The 25,506-nt window shown below is 42.1% G+C and overlaps 1 protein-coding gene across 6 annotated transcripts in view; it reads left to right on the top strand.

The window, feature by feature from the left end:
* Window positions 1–25,506, top strand: part of PTK2 (protein tyrosine kinase 2) — a 282,084-nt gene that overhangs the window by 237,633 nt on the left and 18,945 nt on the right. For all 6 annotated transcript variants that reach the window (XM_058564997.1, XM_058565000.1, XM_058564996.1 and 3 more), the window contains 4 exons: window positions 3,759–3,870; window positions 11,137–11,223; window positions 14,493–14,630; window positions 15,427–15,558. In XM_058564997.1, the coding sequence (XP_058420980.1) occupies window positions 3,759–3,870; window positions 11,137–11,223; window positions 14,493–14,630; window positions 15,427–15,558 (469 nt within the window). The remainder of the gene's footprint in view (window positions 1–3,758; window positions 3,871–11,136; window positions 11,224–14,492; window positions 14,631–15,426; window positions 15,559–25,506) is intronic.

Below are 25,506 nucleotides of genomic sequence, written 5' to 3'. Positions count from 1 at the left end.
TTTATTTTCTTTCCCCCCAAAGCCCCAGTAGATGGTTGTATGTCATAGCTGTACATCCTTCTAGTTGCTGTATGTGGGACTCGGCCTCAGCATGGCCAGAGAAGCGGTGCCTTGGTGCGCGCCTGGGATCCGAACCTGGGCCACCAGCAGCAGAGCGGGCGCACTTAACCGCCAAGCCACGGGGCCGGCCCAATATAGTTTAAAGAGAAGAATAGTAGTATAGTTACTTTCAGGAGAAATGCTACAGAAATGAAATAGATAAAAATAGTCATTTGTTTCCTAGTAGTATATAAGGCAGGTAAAAGTACAGAACTAATGTTTACTTGAAGGTTTTACTGGCTCTTTCCACTTACTTTATTTCTCCATCCTAACAATGGCTAGGACAGGCAGTCTTATTCTCGTTTATGAATGAGGAAACAGGTTGAAAATAGGCGAGGCGCCTGTGGTTACACGGCACAGCAGAGACGCAGCTCGCAGCTGTTGCTCTTTCTTGTGGGAGAGCTTGAGTGGCCCGATTATCAGCCACTCAGGGCTGACCGGCCTTTCCCACTGTAAAACTTTCTGTTGGAGATTTGTTTTTATATCTTAGCTGGGGACTAGAAACAAGGAACTTATTAGAACACTTTCTTGCTCTCCGTGAAAATATCTTAGAAGTGAAATCACATTTTGTTGCTCCAGAACGGAAATTGAATAAGATCTCTCCACGCTAGCTCATGGAGGTTGTGAGACCAAGTTTCTCAGGGAGTGCTGCAGGCCAGGAGGAAACAGTCAGAGCAACCCTTACAATTTTTTATGTCCTTTTCCTCTGAATTGATTACTTGGATGACTTTTTCTGTTAAAGTGAGGGAAGTAAACTAACATTAAATAAAGTACTCCTTTCACTCCTTCACGATGCTCTTCCTAGGTGGACCTCCTGGGTAAACAAAGACATGATTATCACGTGTTCTGATGTTTGTTAAATAAAGTCTTAGCTTTTATTATTTCATCGGTTTGCAAGTTTAAGACTTAGAAACCACCATCCCAGGAAAAAACATGAGGGCTCGTTGCCAGTTCCCATTAGGCAGCTAAAAGCTTTCAAATGGAATGTATTGCTACTAAAAATATTTGTAGTTTGGGAAAATATGTTTAAATTTGACCTCCTTGACACTCTGCACATTCTAGTTGATTGCTCTGGGTTCTTCAGCTGCTGTGAAGAGAAAAGTGCAGCGATCTCTCCATGTGCGCTCTTAGTCCGTCTATGGAATGGTCTTCCCATTGTAAAAACAGATATTTCCTGAGTTATTTATATTCTGGACTACTTTGAGCAACAAATTATGATTTCTCAGAAGCATTTTGACATGTTGTTTTTGGTATGAGAATGAAGTGCTGAGATTGAAGGAACTCGCTTCCCGGTTATCACTGCATTCTTTGAGGAACAAGACTGGCATGTTCAGTTAAAGAAATATTGAAGTGCCTATCGTGTGCAGATACTCTACAGCTGACAAGAGAAATTGGATCCAAGTCTGACAACCGTGGGAAGTTCACGATCTAAGTCCCATAAAGCAGTGTGTGTTATTTATACATGGTAGTAGGTGATGAAGGGCTGAAGTGAAGGCTTCAGACAGTAAATTCAGTAGGTCAGAGAGTAAGGGAAAGTGAATGTGGGTGGACGAGTCAGGGCAGATGGAGCCTGAGAGGGGCTTCTTGTGGCAGAGGACCTCAAGTGACCTATTTGGAGGTTTCTCTGGATAACAGTAACGGTAAGATCAGGGTGGCCCAGTTCACAAAACAACCCCAGTGAAATAAATTGCCTTAATGAGGCCCATTTAAAACATAGTTCCCATTGCCTTAAAGAATCTCACACGTGGCCTTCTCATAGCTTGCATGTATTTTAATTATTTGAAGACTTGGGAGAAAAGGAAAAAAACTTTTTCTTGATTTTTATGGACTTTTCAATTGCTTAAAACTGTGGAATTTTTGGAAATTCTGATTGAGGATTTATTATTTATTTTGAGGCTCAGGTGATTGAGAGCAGGGCACTGATAAACTCCTAACCAAGGATGGCCCCTCCCTCAGGCCAGTGGTCTCAGACTGGACTCCTGCTCCCAGTGGCCATCTCAAAGAAAGTGGCCTACAGTCCTTCCTGCTGAGAGTTCAGGCAGCTTGGTAACGGGCTCTTTTTCCCTGGGCAGTGGACTGATTGTGGCTTCACTCATCCTTTTGCCTGTCATTAGTAATACATATTGCGACCCACGATCTGTGCTAATTCCTGGCATGTGAGAGTGGGCTGTCAAGTAGCAGCTCGCAGCCTCATGGGAGCAAAGGTCAGGCAAACAGACATTCACAGTGCCTTTAGACTAGAGTTACAATCCTTGGATGGCGGGGCCGGATTCCCAACAGTCCTGGCACGGCGTGCACCCCGCTGGTCTTGAGGGTGCCACTGAATTCTTAAGTATCGTTAAAGTTTCATGTTGTTTTCTCAGCCATGGTCGTCTAGCTGGAGCAAGAAGAAAACCAAATCATATTTTGAGGAGAGGGTAGAACCTTTTGAGGAATAGCTTTTCCCTAAAGTGCTAATGTGATCATTAAGGAAAACGTTCCCTTTCCTTTTAAAAAAAACAAGCCCTTATGTCTGTCATAATGGTTTGCTGATTCAGGGCAGTTATGAAATGAATTTTATCTGTCTTTTCCTGATTGAAAAGGTGATTGCATGAGTTAGGTTCTGTGAGAAACAGCACGCTCTAGCCTCTAGTCAGGCAGGAATGTCTTTTGGAAACAGTCGAGCAAATTCCCAGATTAGAAAGGGTCTGGTGCATCTGACCTCACTGTTTCATGAGTAATTCTGGGTGGTTATTTACTGCACTCTACCAGGAGGCTAGAAACTGTGAATGAGCTTCAGTATTAGAACCCGAGAGTTGCAGGCATGTAGGAAAGACCTGTTTGCCACAGAGAGGACGAAGGTTTCAAAGACCCGCCGCCCGCTAAGCCCTAGGGAATCCGTGTGGAATGGAAGTTAGCAAAGGCTGGCTCTGGCTGCATTCTCGGTAGTTTATATGCTGGCAGACGTCCAAGACTAAGAAGCCGCATAGCAGTCACTGAGGAGCGGCGGCCGCAGCGGCCACAGGATTATGTGGGACGGCAGGATAGCCTCTGAGTAGTCAAGCGGTGGTAAGTAGCAGTGTTACTAACTATGGTGTTTCTAGTTTAAAGCAACCAGTATTTTCAGAAGTACTTGTAAATACTGTTGCATATTTTCTTATTTTCCTGCTGAGATAATGTACTGGTTAAGCTGAAAGTTAGTAGGAAGATTGTAGTGAGCAGTTTAGGAGATTGTTAGCCGGATTGCTAATTTGTCACATAATGTGCTGATGTGGTTGCATTATGTGGGGGCCTGTGTTCATGTGAAGACTCTGCCTGAGACAGGTCTGTGCTTGACAAAGTGCTGCTTGGGATTTCTCAGGGTGATTCTGTTCTGCTCAAAGTAAACTTTGGCGTGCACACATTCCATCTTGCCTTGTCTTTGATTTTCTACAACTTCTCCTTGTCTTACCAGCTGTCCTTTTCTTACCTATGGCTGTGCTGTAAACGGACTTGCTATTTGGACCAAGGCTGTTCTAGAATCATTTTGTAAAGAGTTAGAAACCTGAACTTCTTTCCCTTTCTTTATCATCATCTGCTTTTAGCCAACTGGTGCTCCTTTGATAAGTCAGGGTGGGGCCTGGTGTGTGCTAACTCGCTCTGGTTGTCAGCTCCCCTTAAACCATGTATTGTCTCTCTAGCACAATCCTGGAGGAGGAGAAGGTGCAGCAAGAAGAACGGATGCGGATGGAGTCCAGAAGACAGGTCACAGTGTCCTGGGACTCCGGAGGGTCCGACGAAGCGCCGCCCAAGGTAGCAAAGGCCCCCACCCCAACTTTGGCATTACTCTTACTAACTTTGGAGGTTTATGGTGGAGGCAGCTGCTGTGTATGGAGAGAAAACCAAATATCAGGTTACGCTAAGAGCAATCATTATAGCACCAACTGTTGTTTCTTACTTGCTCCTCTGCATAGTCCCCTCACGTGCACTCATTTTCCTGATTTGCATTTCAGCTCTAGGCTGTGTAAGTAGTGAACGATTGGATTAGGTGTAATCTTGACATGCTCTTCCTTGTCATCCTCCACACTGCTCCCCCACTCGTCAGCCATAAATAGCAGCCTGGCTTGGGGAGGTTTTTCCTTGGTTGGTTGTCAGGGACTTTGCTGATCATCAAGTCAAGATTAAAATATCAGATGGACTAAAACCAGGCCATGAATACTTCACATTTTGCTTTATTTTAAAATGAGTCACATTCCACCTGACCCTGTTCCTTTGGGTTTTATTTCATTTTGTTGAGAAACTGGTGTATATTTTCTGCCTTTGTCTTGTCTGTGGCTGGTGGCTGGGTTGTTGGTGTGGGAACTGGGAGCACATTGCATTAGCTTGTTAAGATCTGCCGGCAGCATCCTCAGGCCTTGCCCGGCCACTCCCTTCACATCCTTGACCTCCATTCTTCTGACCTCCAGGAGGCTGCCAGAGCCTCCCCTGGTGCTCACCTATGCTGTGACTGGGAGTCTGGGCCATAGCTGGCCCTTAAACACTCTCGTTAGGTTAAGAATTCTTTGTACACCTTTTGCTCTTGACAGGATGGTATTTTCACACACTGGCTTACTTGCCACAAAAAATCCAGTTCAGATTGTTTTCTGGAAAGTAAATAGATAACAGCCTATATTGCAGTTAATAGTTACCTTCTGTTTGATATTTCGTTAGCTAAAAATATATTAAGAAACTTTGACAATACTTCATTTTCTTTTTGAAAAATGTTCAGAAAGCTGTTATCACAAAGTGCTATTTAAATATCGTACCCATTTTTTTTATCATGATGCCTGAAAGCTCCTATTTTCTTGGTCCGTTTTAAACTGTGTAGCAGTAAACATTATCACACATTTAAAGTGGATGCAGATGATTGACACAGGTCTTCAGAATTTTAGAGGTGAGTGAAGGGTTCCGTCGTCCAGCCCCTCAACAAATAGGAAAACGGAGGCCCAGAGAAGGAAGGCCACGTCACCTGTCCATAGGTGTAACTTTGAGTGATTAGCAATGAAACCAGAACGTTTCTCTGTCTCTCCTAGTTTAACAACAACAACAAATCCTAGGTTACCCACAGAAAGACTTTGAACCCCTCATCTCAGCATCTAAGGCCCTATACTTTATATATACAAGTTTGCTAGTTTCTTAACTCAGTGACAAATGCAGAATAGTCCAGTACTGGGAAGCAGGAGAGTCTCAGAGTTAATTCTCAGGCCTAGAGGCCAAGTGGATCTGTTCACATGGGGCTCTGGTGACTGGGCAGGTTACCTGCCTGTTCCGAACCTCACTTCCATCCTGTAGTGACAGGAGACTGTTACTCTTCCCTACCTCTTAGGAGGTTGTGCATTCTCGGTACTCTAGGTAGTCACCGAAGTGTGAGGTACTGTAGTTATTTGGTGATGAGCACCAACTAATGCAGCATTCCCCTAAAACTCACAGAATTCAAGCACTTTTTCCATCTAAACATTTTTCTGTATCTCAATCTGTAGGATTTTTAATTTAAATTTTTTAATAACTTTGACTTGGCTAAATTTTGAAAGCTATATTAGATTTGTGGGTGGAGGTGATTAGGCTTTTTTCGTTTTAGAGTACAAAGACGAGTTCTGCTTAAATTTTTAAATATCCTCACTTTTTCCTTTTTTGAGATGTTTTCAAAGTGCGTATTTTGAGGCTGTTTTGTATAATCAGAGATTGTTCTACCCTTTAAAACAAGGGTCAGCAAGCTGTAGCCCACTGCCTGTTCTTGTTCAGGTTTATTGAAATGAACTCACCCTCACTTGTGTGTTGTCCACGGCTGGTTTCGCCCTCACAGACAGAGGAGTGGTCCCGTGACAGTGTGGCCCACAAAGATGTACATATTCACTCTTCGACCCCTCAAGGAAAAGGTTGGCAACCCTAGATTAAAAGTCCTAATGACTAGAAAGTCATCTCTAGTATGAACACACCGATGCTTGATGACTGTGGACAGATACACTAATTCTTCCACTCCCTTGCTGGTCAGAATCAAATCCTGCTTGCAGATTTTACCTTCTCCATATTCATCTTGAGAATCAAATTCTGCTTTTATGGTCACAGCATTTGACAAGTCTAAACTGAGTCCCTTGTTTCCCAGATGGCAGGCCAGTATTTCCTCTTGCAGTTTCTCTGCCCTGTGAAGTGGAAACTCTGGGTCCTTGTGAGTGTTTATAATTCTGCCTGTGGTATCTTAGGACAGCTAAATTCCACCTAGATTTCTTTAATTCAAGTAGAGTCTCAGGCTTTTGTAGATAAATTTTGTGTACTAATAAATAAAATGTATAATTAGCTTAATTATTTTTTTAAAGAAAAATATTTTTCTCTCCCCCACTTGAGATTCAAACTTAAAAGCTTAATTATACTTAATGGCAAAAGCATTATAGCCACAAAGCTAATTATTAAAAATATGTTACTATCTCTTCAACAGTACTGAATACCAATTTTTTTCCCATAATAATATTTGGAGAAGAGCCTGGCGTGGGAAGGGTCCCATTTAAGCCTCATTTCATTCATGCAAGTTGTCATGCTACAGATTCCCATTAGATCAATGGAGAGCCTCAGGATAAAAAGATCTCGGGACAGCAGTTTTCAAAGTGAAATCCTTGGTCCTGGGGTCCCCAAGCCCATTTCAGAGGGCCATGAGATCAAAACTTGTTTCATAGTGATGTTAAGATGCCATTTGCCTTTGTCCACTGTGTTGACATTTGCACTGATGTTGCAAACGTGATGGTGGATAAAGCTGCTGTCACGTTGGCACAGATCAGGGCAGTGGCACCAGACTATGCTACTCGTCACTATATTCTTCACCATGTGCTCACACGATAAGAAAAGATGCCAGTTTGCTTAAGAGTGACCTTGATGAAGCAGTGAAAAGCTTCTGTGTGAGGAAATAGAAAGAACACATAAGGCTCTTTGCTGCACAGCAGACATGAGGCGTGTCTCCAGGGAGAGCTCTTGCTGTGTGACTGAGTGGCTAGCTACACTAGCCACTGTTTTCATGGAAGACCAGTTCTACTTAAAAGAAGAGCTGGCACACATACTCTAGTTGTTCAGAGTTGCACATTTGGTAGACATTTTCTCAAAAAAGAAAGATGTAAGACTGTCTCTTCAAGGAAAACAACTGATCGGATTTGTTGCGCATGATAAAATGTGAGTTTTCAAGCAAAAATTAGAATTTTGAAAAACACATCCATCACCATGACCTTGACAGCTTCCCAGTTATTAGACTTTTCTGATGAGTTCAGGATGATATTAACAAATGTGATTTTTTTTCATGTTGTATACTAAAATGTGTCAATATTAGGAAGATCTGCATAACTCAGTGATCCCTGTTTTCCAAATGATCGGTCAGGATGTCACAAAATCACACTTGGGTAAAAGGCCCGTCTGCAGTACAAGACAGAGTAATGGATTATAATGTGGCAGAGAACACTCAGATTCCACATTGCAAGTCCTCTCTCAGAAGCTGCCACTTGTTGAGCCTGGGTGTAGTATCCAAAAACAATATCCGCAGTCGTGCCAAGAAACTAGTAAAATACTCCTCCCTTTTCCACCTGCAAAGCGGTGTGAAGCTGGATTTTCTTTGTATGCAGCAGCAAAACAGCAGCACATCACAGCAGACTGAAAGCAGAAGCGGATACGAGAACTTGCTGCCCTGAATTAAGCCTGACAAGAAAGAGATTTACACGGGCTGGCCCAGTGGCGCAAGTGGTTAAGCGCATGCGCTCTGCTGCGGTGGCCCGGGGTTCGCTGGTTCGGATCCCGGGTGCGCACTGACGCACTGCTTGTCGAGCCATGCTGTGGCTGCGTCCCATATAAAGTAGAGGAAGATGGGCACGAATGTTAGCCCAGGGCCAGTCTTCCTCAGCAAAACAGAGGAGGATTGACATTGGATGTCAGCTCAGGGCTAATCTTCCTCACAAAAAAAAAAGAGAGAGATTTACATAAATGTAAAAGGTGCCACCCTTCTCATGGATTTTTTTAGTTTTGAAAAATTGTTTTTTAAACATGGAATTAGTTTATTTTTGTGTCTTTTAATTTCTAATAATATAAATATTGGTAGACATATTCCAGATAAACAAAAGCTCTTGGAGTCCTCAGTAATTTTTGAGAATGTAAAGGGTCCTGAAAATAAAATGTTTGAGAGGAGCTGCCTCAGAACAGTGTTTTTCAACCCTAATTGGACCCAGCCCTCCATTTATTTAACAGATATTTTATAATGTCCCAGTTACTAATCCTGAAATAAAATACATAGTAAAATGACTTACTGATTTCAAAGTACCAGTACTGCCGGGAGACCACTAACTACACAAGAGAAATACAAGTAATTTTTAATAACATCGTGCACACACGTGTATAAAATACTCAGGTCTGATTACACTAGGAGGCATGGTGAAATAACCAGGTGCTCGCACCTGTGTGTGGACTCACCATGAATACAGCAGCTACAAATGCAGACCCCACAGCCGCAACTGAATATGAATCTCATCCGTCTTGGTGATGTGATTTTGTAGCACGGTGAAAAGTCTTGGTAAAGTTCAAACAAAACAGTAAAATTGTCCATCAGTATACACAGTAGTTGCTATTCTGAAAGTTCAGTGTCTGATAAACTATTCGAAGTATGATTTGTGTTCATATGTAAAACAGAGGTGGTTCTAGGTTCAGATGACAGGACTTGTTGAATCACCTACGTGAGGTTGGGGGAGAGATCTGAAAGTGGAACAGCTCCTGTTTGGACCCTGCCCGCCACCCCAAGTGCCGCTCGTCGTGATCATCTCGGGCACCCTCTCACAGACCCTGTACTCAGTCAAGAGTACCGCCACCCGGTTGAGAGCCACTAGTTTAGGATATTTCAGTTTTTCCTTTGTCTCTCCTCACTTGGGAGGATTTCAACAAAAATTCCCTCAGCTCCATAGTTTGCTTTGTTAAAATCCAAGTTTCTGTCTTTGAGGAGGAGATGTAGTGACCCTGCTAAATCGTAGTACTTAAGAGCAGGTGACACTTTTGGATACTTGGAAGCCATTCTCAAAGAACTTGACCTATGTTAGCTTTATTTAATCTTCATGACGGCCCTGTCCCTCTTTATCGTTGAGGATATGGAGGCACAGAGAGGTGAAATGCCCTCGACCATCTGGTTCAGAGCCTGCCCTCCTGACTGCCATGCTGAGTTCATATTTGTAGACAACAAAAGCAGAACTGTTTTAGCAATATATGTGCGTTCTCAAATACATTTGCTAATCTCTTGGTTAGCAAAATTTGATTTTGTAGTATTCTTTGTGCAGTAGTTTTGTCTGCCATAAAACGTGTTTTCATCTTTTTACCTGTTATTTTTATTTTGAAATGGAACCTTACAAGTGTTATCATTTGCTACCCATTTAAGTGTTTGACTCACTATGGGATGTTGTATAGAGATGTTGCCATTCTCTGATCAGTTCCTTTTGTATTTTCCTTTTTATTTGCTGAGTCAAAAGTGCACTTGTCATAGAGTAGCATCACCACACAGCAGATTTTGGAGTCAGGCAGTTCTGCCATTTCCAGCTGTGCAGCCTATTCACGTTACCTGACTTCTCTGAGCCTCAGTTTTATCCTCGGTAAAATGGAGCAATAATATTGCTTGGTAGTCTTGCTCTCAGAATTATCAAATTGTATGTAAAGTACCTAGCTGTGCACACAGAGATTTAACAGGCCCATAATAGCAGGGCTAGAGCAAGTATAGAAGTAACTGCAGTCCAAGTCAGGATTTGAACACGGGCTATGGAGGAGAGCAGAGGACCTGGGTTTCTGTTAGGTGGGAGAAATCAGGAGCCACTCCATGAAAGAAGTAACGTGGGAGAGACTTAGGACAGGAGGTGATCTACAGGTTGAGGTAGGAGACACTCCAGGCAGAGGGGACAGTGTAAGCAAAGCCTAGGGGAAATGAGACTGATTTAGAGACTCAGACTTACTCTGACCTTAACTCAAGCAAAGTGTGTGTTCCTCCAGGACCGTGTGTGTCCCTGGGAAAGAGACACAGGCACTGGGTTTTCTTTCCTCCCCAAGGCTTGCTGGGACCTAAAGCCACTTCCTTTCCTTCTGGTCTTAATTTGGTTGGCAAATAATGGGTTTTCACTTTACCTCAGGTTTAGAAGACTTGATTGACTTATCTGCTATTTCAGACTAAACCGTTCTTTTGCTATGAGCTTTAAATTCAAGTGTCTCACAAACAGAATGAGAATTTTAGAGCTGGAAGTGACTTTAGAGTTCCTCTAGCTCGGCTCCCATTTTGTGTATGAGGAAATGGAAGCCAGTCAGTTTACTCACTAGCCCGAGGTCACACAGCCAGTAAGTAGCAAAGCAAAATGAGCATGCAGCTCACCACACAGAAAGCATCCAGATTTGCATTCCCGTGATTACGAATGGTGTTGGGCATCTTTTCGTGTGCTTATTGGCCATCAGTATATCTTCTTTGGGTCTACTCAAGTCCTTTGCCCACTGTTTGATTAAATTGTCATTTTATTGTTGAGTTATATGAGTTCTTTATATATTCTCGATATGAATCTCTTATCAGGTATATGATTTGCAAATATTTTCTTCCATTCTGTGAGTTGTCTTTTCCCTTTCTTAATGGTGTCATTTGCAACACAAAAGCTGTTAATTTTGATGAAGTTCAGTTTATCTTTTTTTTTTGTTTTGTTGATTGAGGTTTTGGTGTCCATTGCCTAACCCAAGGTCACAAAGATTTATTCCTGTGTTTTCTTCTAAGAGTTTTATAGTTTTAGTTCTTACATTAGATCTATGATCTATTTTGAGTTGATTTTTGTGTATGCTGCAAGGAAAGGGTCCAACTTCGTTTTTTCACATGTGGATATCCTGTTGTCCCGGCATCATTTGTTGAAAAGACGATTTCCCCCATTGAAATGTCTTGACTTTCCTTATCATTCTTTCCGACTAAGCTCTTTTAGAAATATATCTTTTTCTGTTCTTTTCAATAAAACATAAATTTACCAAAATAATCAAAATACTCATTCATATGATGCTCTGTTGATTTGTTCACAGCCCAGCAGACCTGGTTATCCTAGTCCAAGGTCCAGCGAAGGATTTTATCCCAGCCCACAGCACATGGTACAAACCAATCATTACCAGGTATACCAGTCGTCACAGATATAAGATGTATTTTATTCTTCAATACATTTGGGGGTGGGGGGGGTTCAGTGTGTATATTTGTATTTTTTTATTTCTGTACTTATGAGTATGATTTGGCAAGCAGAAAGCTAAGAAAGTAGTCAGCCTCTTAATTGTCCAAGTGAATGATGTTTTGACATCCCTGTGCAGAGGGCTATAGTCACTCAGTCTTAAAGCCATTGGGGCAAGTGACACATCTCCCACAGGTCTCAGGTCCCTTTTCTTCCTCTCTTCTGTTAAAGTGCAGGGCAAATCCCGTGGGCACACCTATGCAGAGATAATACTAAACTGGGTGGTTTAGTCTTATAATATTTGATATGATATATGATATGATAATATGATATAATAATATGATAATAAATTTGAATAAAATTCAAAATTACCTTAAAAACCAGATGAGTTGCCATATGGAACTGTGTGGAAAGAGTGTTACAGTTATAGACAAATAGCCTGTACAAATTAGAAAAGACTATCCTTGAAAGAAAGGACCAGAAGCAAAGTCAGTAGTTTTTTTTGTGCCCGTACTACAAATTGTTTATCCATAATAATGTTATTTTGATAATTCAAAAAAGAAATATGTCAAATAATTTACAAGAAATAAAATCATCTCTTGTCATTTGTGCTGGTTATGGCTTTATTGTGGCAGAGTGCCTTTTATAGCACTGGGCTTCCTGCCCATCGATGTTCATAGCTGGTTAACTAGGTTAGTTGTGATAACCAGAGTTTAATAGAAAGTGGGTGACTGAAAAATATCTAAAATACAAATAAATAATATATGATTTGTTGGTGATGAGGAGCTAAATAAAATAGGACTTAAATTAAGGCCTCTTGGATCAATATGGATCAAAATTCTTAACTGTTGGTACTAGAGTACTGGGGGAGAATGTAGGCCGTTGCTTACGAGAAAGGAAAAGACCTTGGTGCTGGTGGTAGTTTAGAACATTGTTGATGGTTTAGAACATATGTTGGTGGTAGTTTAGAACAGTGAAATTGGGTATACGTCAGGCTCTTTACCTACTTGACTGCCTCCAAATCCCAATCTCCTAATTCTGAAGTGGAGCCCAGGAATATTACATTGTTTACAAGCACCCACAGGTGATTCTGGTGCATGACTAACAGCTCTGTCTTGGGAGACACTGTGCTGAGAAACCCACTTGCCTGGGGGAAGGTGTAAATCATTTGGATTCTCCAAGGCAACTCATCATTCAGTGAGCTGGCATTGACTCTTCATCCCCTCTGTTCCCAGCACTGTTCTAGACACTGGGAACACGAAGATGAATAAGGTACTGCTCCTGTGAGAGGAGGTTTCAGGGCCCCTTGGTCAGCCTAAGTCTAGATTAGTGATTCCCTCATGCTGTGGCTCATCACCACGGGAATGGAAGAGGCAGAACCCTGACCCAAGACAGTGGTCAGAGCAGCTGGAGGTGTGTGGGTGGCCTAGAGAGAGAAGACTCACGTCTGTAATCGCTGAGACCCAGAGCTCCAGCAGACAGCAGAGGAACCGGGGCAGTCCCAGGGTCTGTGCCTGGCCAGAATAGGAAGTAGAGCTCAACGGGCTCTGAGTGGGCATTGGGTACCAGAATTGTTCAGAGAAGACATGGCAGCACCTGCTGTTGGCAGAAAGAGAATGCACTCTGTGTCCTGGCAGCCTCGCTGGGTCCTGGCCCTGTGACTGGGGCACGTCAGTCCCTAGCACCTCCACGACTTGGGGCTCTGGTACACGTTGGTCAGAGATGTCTGTCCCCCTGGAGTGGAAGGCCCTGAGGACAGGGACTTGGCTCTACTTCAAGTGCCTCGAACAGTGTGTAGAACAGAGTAAGGGTTCAGTGAAGAGATGGAAGCATTCGTTTTCTCATCAAACAAATGAGTGATTAACCTCTCCCAAGCCCCAAGTTTCCTTAGCTTGTAAATGAGAACAGCTGTAGGACATTTCCTGGTGTTATTTCCTGTTCCTTTTTAGCCTAAAATGCCCATTTGATCCTCCCACGTAGTTGGTGTTATGGAGAAAACTGCCTTAGCTCATCTCTTTGAAATCTCTTTGTTGTGAAAATTCCTAAAAGTTCTCTGGCAGTAATATATCCTTTCTGACAAAAAATAGTCATGATACAGCATTTTATGTTTAGTAGAATTTTTTATTATTAAAATATTTTCATTCAAGTAAACTGTGAGCACTATCTGTACATCTTATTTGAAAGTTTATTAATTACATATTGTCAGTATGAAATTTTGGTATAAATCAATGCCTAGAGACCTAACAAATGCACAAAATCTTTGTTGAAGAAGGTGTTGAAATTTGAAATATGGATTTGACTCATTAAAAAATTCACTGACAACCCTGGCCATCCAATACTAGCCTGATGAGTTATGGAAACAAATACTGATTCTGTTCTCTCTCTCTTGAGTGATGGAGGGAACCAAATAAAGAAATTCCTCTTATTTTCCTTCTGCCTTGAAATTTTTGTCCATGTCCAACTAAATGTCTTCTCTCTGCCTTAGTCATCACTGTTAGAACATGAAGGCATGGCTTCTCCCACCATCAGCATCGTTCATTAGAGGACAAACATTTGGGAGATTGTTTGTTTGTTGTTGGAGGAGTAGTAGCAGGTTGGGCGGGAAAGAGAATTCTAGAGCAGTGCATGGTTTAGCCATGTTTATGGGCTCCTGTTGCTTTCACATCCAAGGATGGTCTGCTCTCAGCGTTGAAGTAAGTGTAAGATTCCAAAGTAAATAATTTCTGACTTTCTAGTCGATGTTTGCATTAGTTGTCTCATGCAGCCATAACAGATTACCTTTCTTGAAGCTTTAGTTGAGAATCCATTTCCTTGCATTTACTAGCTTATAGAGGCCGCTTACATTCCGCGGCTCTTGGCCTCCTTCCTCCATCTTGAAAGCCAACAGTGTTGTATCTCTGACCGTTCTTCGATAGTCACATCTCCCTTTCTCTCCCCTTCTGCTTCCTTCTCACACTTTTAAGGCCCCTTGTGATCACGTTGGGTAATCTCCCCATCTCAAGATTCCTAATTTATAATCACATCTGCAAAGTCTCTTTGCCGTGGAAGGTACCATATATGCAGGTTCCAGGGATTAGGATATAGGCATCTTTGGGGGGCCATTATTCTGCTACCACAGTATTCTCTGTAATCTTAGTTACTTTCTTTCACATGGGAAGCAGAACTGTGCAGAAGTCATATTGTGTCAGAACATGACTCTGCCACCTCACTCATCCGCAGGTCTCTGGCTACCCTGGTTCACATGGAATCCCAGCCATGGCTGGCAGCATCTACCCAGGTCAGGCATCTCTTTTGGACCAAACAGATTCATGGAATCATAGACCACAGGAGATATCAATGTGGCAGCCCAACGTGGAGGTAAATTGGATATTCTTAGGCTTCGGTATGTTAACTGATGAAGCTTTGCCCAAGGTACCTTTTATTTATAAATCCTAAGATTTCTTGATTGATGACCTAATTCTAAGACCAAGATACTCCTTTTACTCAAATGCTTTTTGGTTCTGTGAATCTTTTTTACAAAAAAGAAAGGAGAGATGCTACCATCAGTATCCCATTCATTTGAAAGGCAGAGCCCTAAGTTGAACATATTAATATATACATGAGGCCAAGGAAGAACTGGGAAGACTGAGCCACCAGCTCTGTGGACCATGTTAATTTTTACTAAATTTTCATGGTAAAACCAAGAGCCACTCCTATAATATTAAAAATTATTTCTTCGAATCTAAGAACATCTATAGCTGTCTGCTATTCATGTTCTTTTCCTTGGAGTAAACATGTTTGATGACTGCTTCATACTCCATAATATATATCTATCATATTTAATCCTCCTCCTGTTATTTTACTTCCAGATGGTTTCCAGTTTTGTACTATAACTAATGATGCATTCTTTGCATGTATCTTGGATTATTTCTTTAGAAAAACTCCCTTCAAGTGGAGCTGTGAGCTAAACGGTTGTATCTGTTGTAAAGATGCTTGGCACATGTTAACTTGCAGCTTCCAGGAAAGTTGCTCCTTCATAAACAGGGCATGAGAGACCCTATTTCCACCACCTTTGCTGTTTTTCTTAGTTTTTTGGAAAGATACACAGAAAACAGTAGGAGCATCATAAATAGACTTCTGAGAGTGGATGTGCTGTTTTTGCCTCCTCTTCTAGGACTCCGCAGCCCTGGACCTGCGAGGCATCGGGCAGGTGCTGCCGACCCACCTGATGGAAGAGCGGCTCATCCGACAGCAGCAGGAGATGGAAGAAGACCAACGCTGGCTGGAGAAAGAGGAGAGATTTCTGGTAATTGTGTTTCAGAAAGGTTTCTTCCACTTTTTAAGCCCTGCTGGAGTCTACTATATTGCAAATGATCGCGAGAGTCCATTTTTTCCAAAGCACGAGAGTTAATAGTTTACATCTGGTCCCTAAAACTTGCAACATGGGTTATTTGCTTTTCTGGAATTATTTTTTCAGGATAAATTTCTAAGATTTTAGCGGTGGCATTATGGGCTCAGAGATGTGAGCATGTCTGTGGGTTTTGCATTACTACAGTGTTTACACAGAAACAACTCCCACTAAAATGTCGGCTTGCACATAAAACTTTGTCTTGCTGCTGCAGGATGTGTAAACAGACAGCCAAGAATCCCAGGGTTTGCCTTCCTGGCATTCCTCTTCCTTGTCGTCTGTCAGATACAAACCTCCTCCCACGTGTATCAGGAGTTGTGGGTGGGAAATGTCTTCCTCAGACAACTCTTGTCGACAGCCTCTCAGAAGTCCCCTGGGGACAGAGAGAGAGCGTTCTCTGTGTCTCACTTGACACAAGGGCCCTTTTGGACTCGTGGCCCCGCTACCAAGCACTTCTGTGCCCTCAGCCTCAGAACCCACTCCCCCATCACCCCACATGGCTGTTTCAGTCTTCCTGAAGTAGGCTGAAAAGAAAGATAGCTGAAAGGAACCAGGATTCTTACTGTTTCCACAAAACCTCGAGTCAGTAACTTTACCTGGATAGTCCAAAGCCAGTCCCTCATGTGCTGATTGAATAAACATCCCCTGAGGCCAACTGTGTCAAGCTCTACACTGAGGGACAAGATACCAATGAAGATAGGATACAACCCTGTTCTTCAATCGCTTAAGGTCTTACACAGAAACATTTAAATCAACACTTAATGGTATTATAATACTGGTTTCAAACTGTATTCTGCCAAATTCGTCAGTATGTGGTTCTGATTTCATTCTTTATATCTGGCTTTCTTATCTTAAACTGTAGTTTTAAACAAAGCAAGCTCCACAGTCAGACTTGGTGAAGCACATTGTTGGAGAGGCCAGTGCCCCCACTGCAGGACATACTGGGGCTGACCTCAGCGAGCCTGCCATCTCCGTGCACGTGTGTGCTCACATCAGGAGGGAGCTCTTTCTTGCCTTTTTTTAATTTAGGCCTACAGATGTCACCCCCCACTCCACACTAAGTGCACTACCAGACGGAACTGCTGCACACTTACACTTACTTAGCACATGCCCTTGTTGCGGTCCAGCAGTTAGGATAATACATAATACCACATGTCAGTCACTGTCCTATGTATTTCTCACATAGAAAGTCGTTCAGTCTTCACAACCATCCTATGAGGAAGAGACAGGACCAGAATCCTTTATCTGAAACTCTTAGGAGTTCTCTGTTCTTCAGAGTTCACTGTGTTTTTAACTTTAGAAAGTTAAACTACTATGATACATGTGCTATATATGATGTAATACTCCAACAGCACCCCAGAGTTAAAAGCACTAATATTCCTGTAGTAAAACACCAGTGTTCACGTTAGCAGGTATAAAGACAGACCTCATCAGCTCAGGTCAGGTTTTGCCACCACATTAGTTTGCTTCACATGTAAAAAAGCAAACAAACTTCTCACTCTTCAGTGCTTTTTAGATTTTAGAAACAAGGGTAAAGGAATGTGAACCTGGCCCTTTATTATCCTCATTTTGCAGATGAGGAAATTGCCCAAGGTCACTGGCTAGTGTGTGGCAGAGCCAGAATTCACCCCAGCAGCCCCCCCCCAGGGTCTGTGGTCCTAACCAGGTCTGCCTGCTGCCCCTGGCACGTGCTCTCCTGCTGCAGATAGTGTGACCGCGCACTGAACCTGCCAGGCGTTCTTCTTCACATATGTTTGCATTAAGGTATAGGAAACGTTGAGAGACATTGTGAGTGATTTACTTTTGGAACAAAAGTTTTATACTGTACTTTCAGATTTCTAAATTAGTTACTTAAAGCAAATCTTGAGATTGTAAGGCAAGCTGCAAAAGATGGTTATTATTTACTACTACTAATCCGGGTGCATCTGTTTAGGTATTGAATCTGTTCTAAGACTATAACTGCTGTTCTCTAGCCCTACGTTTTAAACTTTTTGTCTAGACAGCCTATTTTCTCACATCGATTTGTTTTAAAAAGTAAATGTTACAGATTCTCCAAACTAGAGTTAATATTTTTAAATGTTGGTGTCTTGTGTACGATTGCATTTGGACAAAGGGTTCGCTACCAAGAGTGTGGAATGTGCAGCAGTGATGTTGCTCTGATGGAGTGCAGCGTGCAGCGAGAGCAGAAGAGGGCCCGGGAGTGCTTGGAGGAGTTGGGAAGGCTCAGAGTCGAGATCACGTTAGAGCCAGGGCTTAAAGAGGAATTGGAGTTTGCAAGGCAAACAGGCTCGGGAAATACATTCCAGGCAGAGGGAACAGCGTGTATAATGACACAGGTCGTAAGACTGTTCTCAGAACTGCCCGTGCCGGCGTGGCTGGAGCTTGTTACGGGAGCACAGTGGGCAAGTTCGAGCTGGGCTTGGTCTTCTGAATAAAAGGCTCAAGACGTGCATTTACTCCACTGGCTGGTCAGTGGTTGGTTTTTTTCTTTTAATTGAGATAATTTACATACAGTAGACTGCACAGATCTTAAGTGTACAGTTTGATGAGTTTTTTTAAGTGCGTAAGTCCATGTAACCCATACCCCACATGTAGAACATTTTTGTCACTCCAGATAGCTTCCAAATTATGTTCACCTATGAAGTTGTATGAAGTACCCCAAAGGGGTTCTGATCAGTGCCACATCACGTCTGCGGGATAACCTAAGTGGGGTGACATCCCCCGTGTACTTGTCTGCTTGGCTCAGAAGGACATTCCCCATGTTTGTTCCTGAATTCCTTTATTTCTCCCATATAGCTTTTATAACTTTAAGTACACGTCTTACTTCCCTTATTAAATTATACCCGTTCATTTAGAGCTTCCTGTCACTGCTATAACGGTGTCTCATTTTCATTGAGCTTTTTAGTTGTGTATTTCTCTGTGTGCATATGCAGTTGATTTTTAGGAATTTATCTTGTATTTTCCAATATTTATCACATGAAATCTTTTTGGCTGATTTCCTTGGATTTTCTGAATGCACAGTTGTTGCTTTTTAACACATTTTCTTTCTTCGTTTTCAGTATTTGTTATATACCTCATATTTCTCTCCTGAAACATCTCTTGTCAACTTTATATTAAATAGCTCCTTGCCTGCTTTTCCTACTTTTATTTTTAAAGCTACCTATAATAGTTTTCTCCATTAAGTATAATACTGACTCTATATTTTAAATATAGTATGTTTTTTAAAAAAAACTTTTAGGGACCGGCACGGTGGCGTAGTGGTTAAGTTCGAGTGCTCAGCTTTGGTGGCCCAGGGTTTGAAAGTTGGGATCCCAGGTGTGGACCTACACACCGCTCATCAAGCCATGCTGTGGCAGCATCCCACATACAAGGTAGAGGCAGATTGGTACAGATGTTAGCTCAGAGACATCTTCCTTCTCCAAAAAAAAGAAAACTTTTAAAAGGTTTAACATGATGCGTTATGTGGGACATTTTGCTTGGGTTTATGCTAGTCCTGCATTCCAGAGATAAGTCCCTCAAGTTGTAATTGGTCATTCTTTTAAGGCTGTGTTATATTTTGTTTGTGATATTTCCTTGGAATTTAGTATTGATGTTCATAAATGAGAATGTTTATTTATTGTCATTGGTGGTTTCAAGATCAAAACAATATTGGTGTCATAAGATGAGTTGAATAATCCCCACCCCATTTGATTTGGGTATTTGTTAGGTAGATGTTGTAGGTGGTGGGACTAGCAAGCAAGCGGTCAGGCTGGGGGCCTGCTTCCAGCATGAGTAACTGGGCAGACGAGTCATAACTTCACTGACAGGGGAACGAAGGCCAGGAGATGGGGGACAAGTAAATGCAAACATCCTGCCCGGGGCATTTTAAATTGGGATCTCTCTGAAATATTGTCCCCTCTAAGCTGTGTTTTGTGCCACAGCTGCAGCGATATTTCTAAAACTCCAATCTGATCTTGTCATTCTCTGACTTAAAAATCTGCCAGGGGCTACCACAGGGTGACCTGGCCAGGGTCCTCCAGGCCTGTGAGCTGACCCTCCCAGCCTCCTTCTTGGCCCCTCTATTCTTCCTGTCCTCAAGGTCCAGCCCTCCTCTCCAGCCCCTGATTGTGACAGAGAGAACTGAGCACAAGAGGAGAGACACAGCACACAGGGCCATCAAGGAAGGCTAAGCAGCTGAAATGACAACAGGGGCCCAGCCCAGGAAGATCTGGGGAAGAACATTCCAGGGAGAGGGCACTCCAAGTGCAAGGGCCCAGGGCGAGGTGGGGAGGAGCCAAGTATGTCTGAGGATCAGAAAAATAGCCGCAGTGGCTGGAGTGCAGTGAAGGAAGGAGGACAGCCCTAACAGGGCCCTTAGGCCATGGCTGGCTGGGGGGCCTGGGAAGTGGCAGGAAACAGAGCAGGCTGCAGCTCTGCTCTCAATGATTCTTCCTGTCCTGGAGTCTCCTTTTCAAGGTGTTACTAGAAAGAACCTAGACTTTGAAGTCAGCCAGAGAATGAAAAATCCTAGTTCTTATGACCCTACATAAGTTGTTTAACCCCTTCATGCTTTAATTTACTAATCTGTAAAATAATAATATCCTCTATAAAATACAGGTAATACTTTTGTCATAGGGTTGGCTTGAGGATTAAATGTGTAACATGTAAACAGTGAAGGGAGTAGGGAATACACAATTAATCTTTTCAGAGGACTTTTATCTCCTACTCTGTTATCCGTAGCAGCCACGCGAGCTGCATTGATGAGAAGCTAGACTCCTAGATCGTATACCTCGTGTGACACAAAGTTCCTGTGGACAGTCCCAGAATCCCTTTGGGCCACTCCTGACCCAAGACTAATATAATAGATCGAGTGAGAGGTTTTACCACTTTCAAAGGGACTCTGCAAAGGAGCATTGCAGGTATCACTCAGGAGGTGAACATCTTTTTATTGGATTTTCTTGTTATAAATAAACCTTAATTTGTTTTTGCTATTGTTAGAGCTCCCTTAAGTGTATTATTTTCAGCTGTTAGCTATCAAGGTCCCTGGTTGTGTGTGAATGCAGTGTATTCCTCCTAGGATGCAGAGTCTGTGTGCAGGAAATGCAGCCTTTTAGGCCGAGGCGCTTTCCAGTGCAGCTTCTCAAGCTATCAGAGAGGAAGGGCCCATTTCTGGGTTTTTTCTAAACCATTGTAGACCTGATACTTTTGTAAAATAAAGTAAAAAGCAGTTACTAGAAAAAGGAAATTTTGGGGCTGGCCCCATGGCCTAGTGGTTAAGTTCGCACGCTTCGCTTTGGCGGCGCGGGTTCGAGGGTTTGTTTCCTGGGCGCGGACCTACACCACTCATCAGCAGCCATGCCGTGGCGGCAACCCACATACAAAATAGAGGAATATGGGCACAGATGTTAGCTCAGGGCGAATCTTCCTCAGTTGTAAAAAAAAAAAAATGAAAAAAGAATTCTAAAAAGGAAATTTTTAAAAAGATATACAAAATATAAGCCAAACTTTTTTATTATGAACTTTAACAGACCTAAAAATTACTATTTAAAATTGCCCTTGAAATTTTTAAAGATGCTTGCCTTCTGTTTCTGTCCCATCATGCCCTAGTAATAAATCATTCCTGACACCCCTAGTCCTTGGGGCACTCCCTTCTATGAGGTCAGCTTATGCACTCTGGTAGAAGAGTTACTTAAAAATTAACTCGAAAGAATAAAATATCTAGGAATATATCTTACCAAGGAGGTGAAAGACCTATACAATGAAAACTAAGACATTGAAAGAAATCGATGATGACGTAAAGAAATGGAAAGACATCCCATGCATGTGGATTGGAAGAATAAACGTAGTTAAAATTTCTATATTACCTAAAGCAATCTACAGATTCAGTGCAGTCCCAATCAGAATCCCAATGATGTTCTTCACAGACATAGAAAAAAGAATACTAAAATTCATATGGGGCAACAAAAGACCCCAGATAGCTAAAGCAATCCTAAGAAAAAAGAACAAAGGTGGAGGCATCACAATCCCTGACTTCAAAACATGCTACAAAGCAATAGTAATCAAAACAACATGGTACTGGTACAAAAACAGACACACAGGTCAATGGAACAGAATTGAAAGCCCAGAAATAAAACCACACATATATGGACAGCTAATTTTTGACAAAGGAGCTAAGAACATACAGTCGAGAAAAGAAAGTCTCTTCAATAAATGGTGTTGGGAAAACTGGACAGCCACATGCAAAAGAATGAAAGTGGACCATGTGCTATCGCCATTCACAAAAATTAACTCAAAATGGATCAAAGACCTGAAGGTGAGACCTGAAACTATAAACCTCATAGAAGAAAATATAGGCAACACACTATTTGACATTGGTCATAAAGGAATCTTTTCGGATGCCATGCCTCCTCAGACTAGGGAAGCTAAAGAAAAAATAAGGAAGTGGGACTTTATCAGAGTAAGGAGCTTCTACAAGACAAAACAAAACCAGGATCAAAATGAATAGATAACCCACCAGCTGGGAGAAAATATTTGCAAAACATATATCTGACAAGGGGTTGATCTCCATAATATATAAAGAACTCACACAACTGAACAACAAAAAAACAACCCGATCAAAAAATGGGCAGAGGAAATGAACAGACACTTCTCCAAAGAAGATATACAGATGGCCAATAGGCACATGAAAAGATGTTCAACATCACTAATCATCAGGGAAATGCAAATCAAAACAACACTAAGATACCACCTCACGCCCGTTAGAATGGCTATAATCACCAAGACAAAAAACAACAAATGTTGGAGAGGATGTGGAGAAACAGGAACCCTCATACACAGCTGGTGGGGATGCAAACTGGTGCAGCCTCTATGGAAAACAGTACGGAGATTCCTCAAAACATTAAAAATAGAAATACCCTATGATCCAGCTATCCCATTACTGGGAATCTATCCAACGAACCTGAAATCAACAATCCAAAGAGGCTTATGCACCCCTATGTTCATTGCAGCATTATTCACTATAGCCAAGAAGTGGAAGCAACCCAAGTGTCCCTCGACTGATGATTGGATCAAGAAGAAGTGGTATATATGTACAATGGAATATACTACTCAGCCATAAAAAAAGACAAAATCGTCTCATTTGCAACAACATGGATGGGTCTGGAGGATATTATGTTAAGTGAAATAAGCCAGAAAGAGAAAGACAAACACCGTATGATCTCACTCATATGTGGAATATAAACCAACACATGGACGGAGAAAACTGTATGGTGATTACCAGGGGCAACGGGGGTAGGGGGTGGGCACAAGGGGTGTAGAGAGACATGTATATGGTGATTGACAAAAATGTACAACCAAAATTTCACGATGTTATAAACTAAGACATCAATTAAAAAAAATTAACTCTAAAGTTGCTGTGTCCGTAATATTTCCCAGATTTTTACTAATAGATCAGAATCAACAGCTATTTATTGAAACCTTCTGTTTTTAGGACTTATTGTGTATGGTTACTGCTGTTAATAATAGCTGCTACCCTTTGTTGAGTTCTTTGGTGAGCTGTGAACCCCTCGTATGTACCCCTCCATTAGCACACGTTGTTCCAGTGGTGGGCTCTTGCCCAGGGTCCCACAGCCATGAGCTATAGCACATGCTCTTTGCAGTGTATCCCACTCCCTCCTCTGATCCCAGCTCAGCTCATGGCCTTTCTGAGACGGCTCTGTGCCTGCAGATCCACTGCTGTAAAAGCTGTCTTGCAAGCTGGCCCAAGAGTGCCAGAGCCTTGACTAGAGCCTCAGTCTGTTTAGAGGACTTTCTTTCCTATTGGGCTCTGCTTAGAGATAACTTTGTTACTTATTTTTATTGCTGTGCACAGTAGTTTTCTGATATGGTACTATGCTAAAGATAGGGTTTTAATTTTAAAATGAGAAAGTCCTGTCTATACAAAGCCTACTTTGTGTTCTGAGAAAGGAAACAAATATTCGAGCTGTTTTTCTCTCATAGCAGACCCAGTCAGTCTGAATGAAAGATGAATGCCCAACAGGGAATCAAAGAGCGGGAGCAAAGACCGCCCCTTGGAAGACTGCTCTGGGCCTGTTGCTGCTGCCGAGCCAGGCACAGCCTCCTTGATTTCTTCCTTGTGCTGTAGTCCAGATTTGAAGACAATATAGCGTTATTCAAGGAGGAGGGACGTTGAGTTGAAAGCCTTAAGTGTGAAGGTTTCTAGAATGTTAGCAACGTGAGAGAAGAGACCACAGCTGAACTGTTGGTTGCAGTGTCCCCAGAACCAACAACAGTGCCTTCGGCTCTCATCTGCTGCCTAAGAGAATGGAGGACGCGTGCCCACACATAAAAGACTGTTCAAGCAGCGTTCCTCTGTGGTACCAGGAACTGGAAATAACCCACTTGCCCAGTAACAGCAGAATGGATAAATATTCCCATAATGGGATACTGCACAGCAATAAAAAGGAACAGACTACTACACACAACCACAGGGTGAATCTTTTTTTTTTTTAATTGTGCAATTTTTGTTGTACATTATTGTTTATCAGTCACCATATAAGTGCATCCCTTCACCCCTTGTGCCCACTCCCCACCCCCCTAGCCCCTGGTAACCACCAAACAGTTCTGTCTGTGTGTGTGTTGGTTTATCTTCCACATATGAGTGAAATCATGCCCTGTTTGTCTTTCTCTTTCTGGCTTATTTCACTTAACATAATACCCTCCAGGTCCATCCATGTTGTTGCAAATGGGACGATTTTGTTTTTCTTTATGGCTGAGTAGTATTCCATGGTCTATCTATACCACATCTTCTTTATCCATTCATCAGTCGAGGGACACTTGGGTTGCTTCCATGTCTTGGCTATAGTGAATAATGCTGCGATGAACATAGGGGTGCATAAGCCTCTTTGAATTGTAGATTTCAGGTTCGTTGGGTAGACACCCAGTAGTGGGATAGCTGGATCATAAGGTATTTCTATTTTTAATTTTTTTTTCTGTTTTCCATAGAGGCTGCACTGTTTGCATTCCCACCAGCAGTGGATTAGGGTTCACCACAGGGTGAATCTTACAGACATAATGTTCACAAAAGATGCCAGACACAGAAGAGGGCATGTTATGTACAGTCCATTTACATGAAGTTCAGAAACAGTCATCTCTGGGGCTGGAAGTCAGAGGAGTGGTCCCTTGGGCGAGTCAGAGGCAGGTCTCAGCAGGGTCTGCTGGGCTGTCTGCTCTGTGTCTTGATCTGGGTGGTATGTTAGGGGTGTACCCATGTATAAAAATGTGTTGCACTTTACACTTAAGGTTTGTGCACTTTGTTATACATAAAAATGAAAAGAAAAGGCGTACCTGATTGGGAAAATAATCAAATAGTCCCAAACATTCTTTATGTCTGTGATCCATTTGTATAAGATTTTAAATATAAATTGCTGCAATTTGTCTTTGATACTACTATCTTCAGATCTGGAATATTCTGTAATGGGGAAACAGGAGAATTTAGCTTCACCCAGTAGCAGAAACACATTAGAACTTCTTCTTTCCCACAGGCTGTCTTTGGCTAGATCGTCTTTAACTCCCCATCTTGGCGCTCGTCTTCGCTCGGTCTGTGTCGGAGGTAGGAGGAAAGGCTTAGGTACTTCCATTCACGGAACACAAGTGGACTCTATATGGATCGGCCTTTCTCATTCTAAAATTGAAATCCTGTCTTTGGGAAAATATAACATCAGGGAATTACTGTGCATAAAGAAAAATAAGTCCTTTCATATGATTTATATGGAAATAAAAATAGATAACTCATGTAAAGACATGAAAGACAGCACCTTATACTCTAGAAGCGAACAATAAATGAGTTGTTTTTATTTAGGTCAAAAG

This window comes from Diceros bicornis, chromosome 21 (genome assembly GCF_020826845.1).
Source record: "Diceros bicornis minor isolate mBicDic1 chromosome 21, mDicBic1.mat.cur, whole genome shotgun sequence".
NCBI classification, from domain to species: Eukaryota; Metazoa; Chordata; class Mammalia; order Perissodactyla; family Rhinocerotidae; genus Diceros; species Diceros bicornis.
The sequence above is the reverse complement of the archived record's forward strand: the minus strand, read 5'-3'. Positions and strand labels throughout refer to the sequence as shown.